At 43.4% G+C, this 1,911-nt stretch overlaps 1 protein-coding gene across 1 annotated transcript; it reads left to right on the top strand.

Annotated features, from left to right (window-relative positions):
• Positions 1–333: 333 nt before the first annotated feature.
• PPTG_07874 (hypothetical protein) lies at positions 334–850 on the top strand (the record flags this gene model as incomplete). The annotated part of the gene is made up of 3 exons (XM_008902251.1): positions 334–503; positions 571–602; positions 828–850. The coding sequence occupies 3 exons, from the start codon at positions 334–336 to the stop codon at positions 848–850; spliced, it is 225 nt and encodes a 74-aa protein (XP_008900499.1).
• Positions 851–1,911: the final 1,061 nt, after the last annotated feature.

Raw genomic sequence — 1,911 nt, 5'->3', positions numbered from 1 at the left:
AACGCCTCTATTGGCAGGATGTGGCAACGGTTCTGTGAGACGGAAGCCAAGGACGGTTTGGGAGAGTGGAAGAGTCGTATTAAGAAGAATTCCGGCCGGAAAAAGAAGAATCGCGACGAAATCGCCGTTAAAAGTTGGGCTGTTCCTATTGAAGAAAGGAAGCCATTTCGGTGACTTGCTCAAGCGGCAGGCATCTCCAAGTACTTACTGCAACCACTTATACGTGAGGGCGTTTTGAAGGTGCATTCAACTCGCATTACACCCTACCTGACGGAAAATAACAAGTTTCGTCGTACCGAGCATGTCCTTACATACATTGACCCTACAAGTCTAATGTTCGAGCCGATGTACGACGTAGTTCACGTCGATGAGAAGTGGTTCTATGAGGATGTTAATAATCGCTCGTGCTTAGTATTTGAAGACGAAACCCCGCTCCAGCGTAGCCAACGGAGTAAGAACCACACCCCAAAGACCATGTTCCTCGCTGTAGTGGCACGTCCACGGTAAACATTCTGCAATTCAATATTTTTCAAACATTATATTTACTAAATTCCTTTTTTTTAAATACAGATGGGACCCACATCGTAAAAAGGAATGGAACGGTAAAGTTGGATTGTGGCCGTTAAATGAGAAGTATAAAGCGCTTCGTTGAAGTAAATATCGAGCTCGTGGTGAAGAGTGCATTCGTAATATTGATTTTATCAATCAAAAAGTCTACAAGTGTTACTTATTGAATCATGTCATTCCCACTATCAAGTTGAAGTGGCCCCGCCGAAAAAGATGAATGTAATTCTGATTCAACAAGATAACGCAACCCCCCACATTAGTCCAAGCGACCCAGAAGTTTTAGCTGCGGGGACTACCGATGGTTTGAATATTCGGCTTTCCTACCAGCCTGCCAATAGACCCGACACAAATGCCTTGGATTTGGGACTGTTCGCCTCTTTACAGGCTCTTCAGCTTCAACAACCAGTCTATGGCATTCTAAAGTCCGTAGAGGATGCATACAAGGCCATGGACAAAGATACGCTTGACGATATTTTCCTTACACTTCAGAACTGCATAGAATGTATACTGATGGTAGGTGGAAGTAATGATTACAAGCTGTCACACATGGGTAAATCAAAACTTGGAAAAGAAGGTAAACTCCCGAAGAGTTTTGTGTGTGACCGCGATGACTATACAAGTGCCCTTGCCATCCTCGAAAAGGCAGGTAGGCCATTCTTGTTCTAGTGTCAAGTGTCAATAAATACCTGTACAAATAGATAATACTCAACACATCATCTTTGTACACAAAATAAAACTCCATCACTTTCATATTGCATTCTTTCAATCATTTCCTTCCAGAGGAAGTAGCTTTCATTAACAAAGCGCTTCTGTAATGGTAGTATTTTTGATAACGAACGAATAGTAACACGCAAGTTTCACAAATGAAGCAGATCGTAGTGAGAAGCCGTGCTGAAATTGGGCTATGGGTGGTTGTGAAATGCCATCAAGGCGGCATTTCTTGCTGGATAGCCTGCTAGCTGGTTCCAGCACGCCTTCCAGTTGAGCTCCTCAGTCTGCGCGTTTACATGCTCAAAACGTTTGTTGCCCCAAGACTGAAGCAACAACTTCAGAAGATCAGCATTTTTCACTGGAGGGACAGAAGTGGTGATCCAACCGTTGGGCAACCAGTTCATAGTCCAGTCGTTCATGGAATTCACTAGTAACTCAGCGTCTGAGTAGATGTAGAGCATCTTCTCTTTGTTAGGGTCCACCAAGTTGAATTTTCGGTGTGCCATTAGAGCCAAATACTCTGCACGATTACTCGTCGCGCAAGGGCTCTAAATCTCATATACAATATTTTCTGCCTATGAAAAGATGCAACGTTCAGAGTTTCAAAGCTACTCATAATTAGACGTGAGATGC

The sequence above is a fragment of the Phytophthora parasitica genome (genome assembly GCF_000247585.1).
Source record: "Phytophthora parasitica INRA-310 unplaced genomic scaffold supercont2.13, whole genome shotgun sequence".
NCBI lineage: Eukaryota > Oomycota > Peronosporomycetes > Peronosporales > Peronosporaceae > Phytophthora > Phytophthora nicotianae.
The sequence above is the reverse complement of the archived record's forward strand: the minus strand, read 5'-3'. Positions and strand labels throughout refer to the sequence as shown.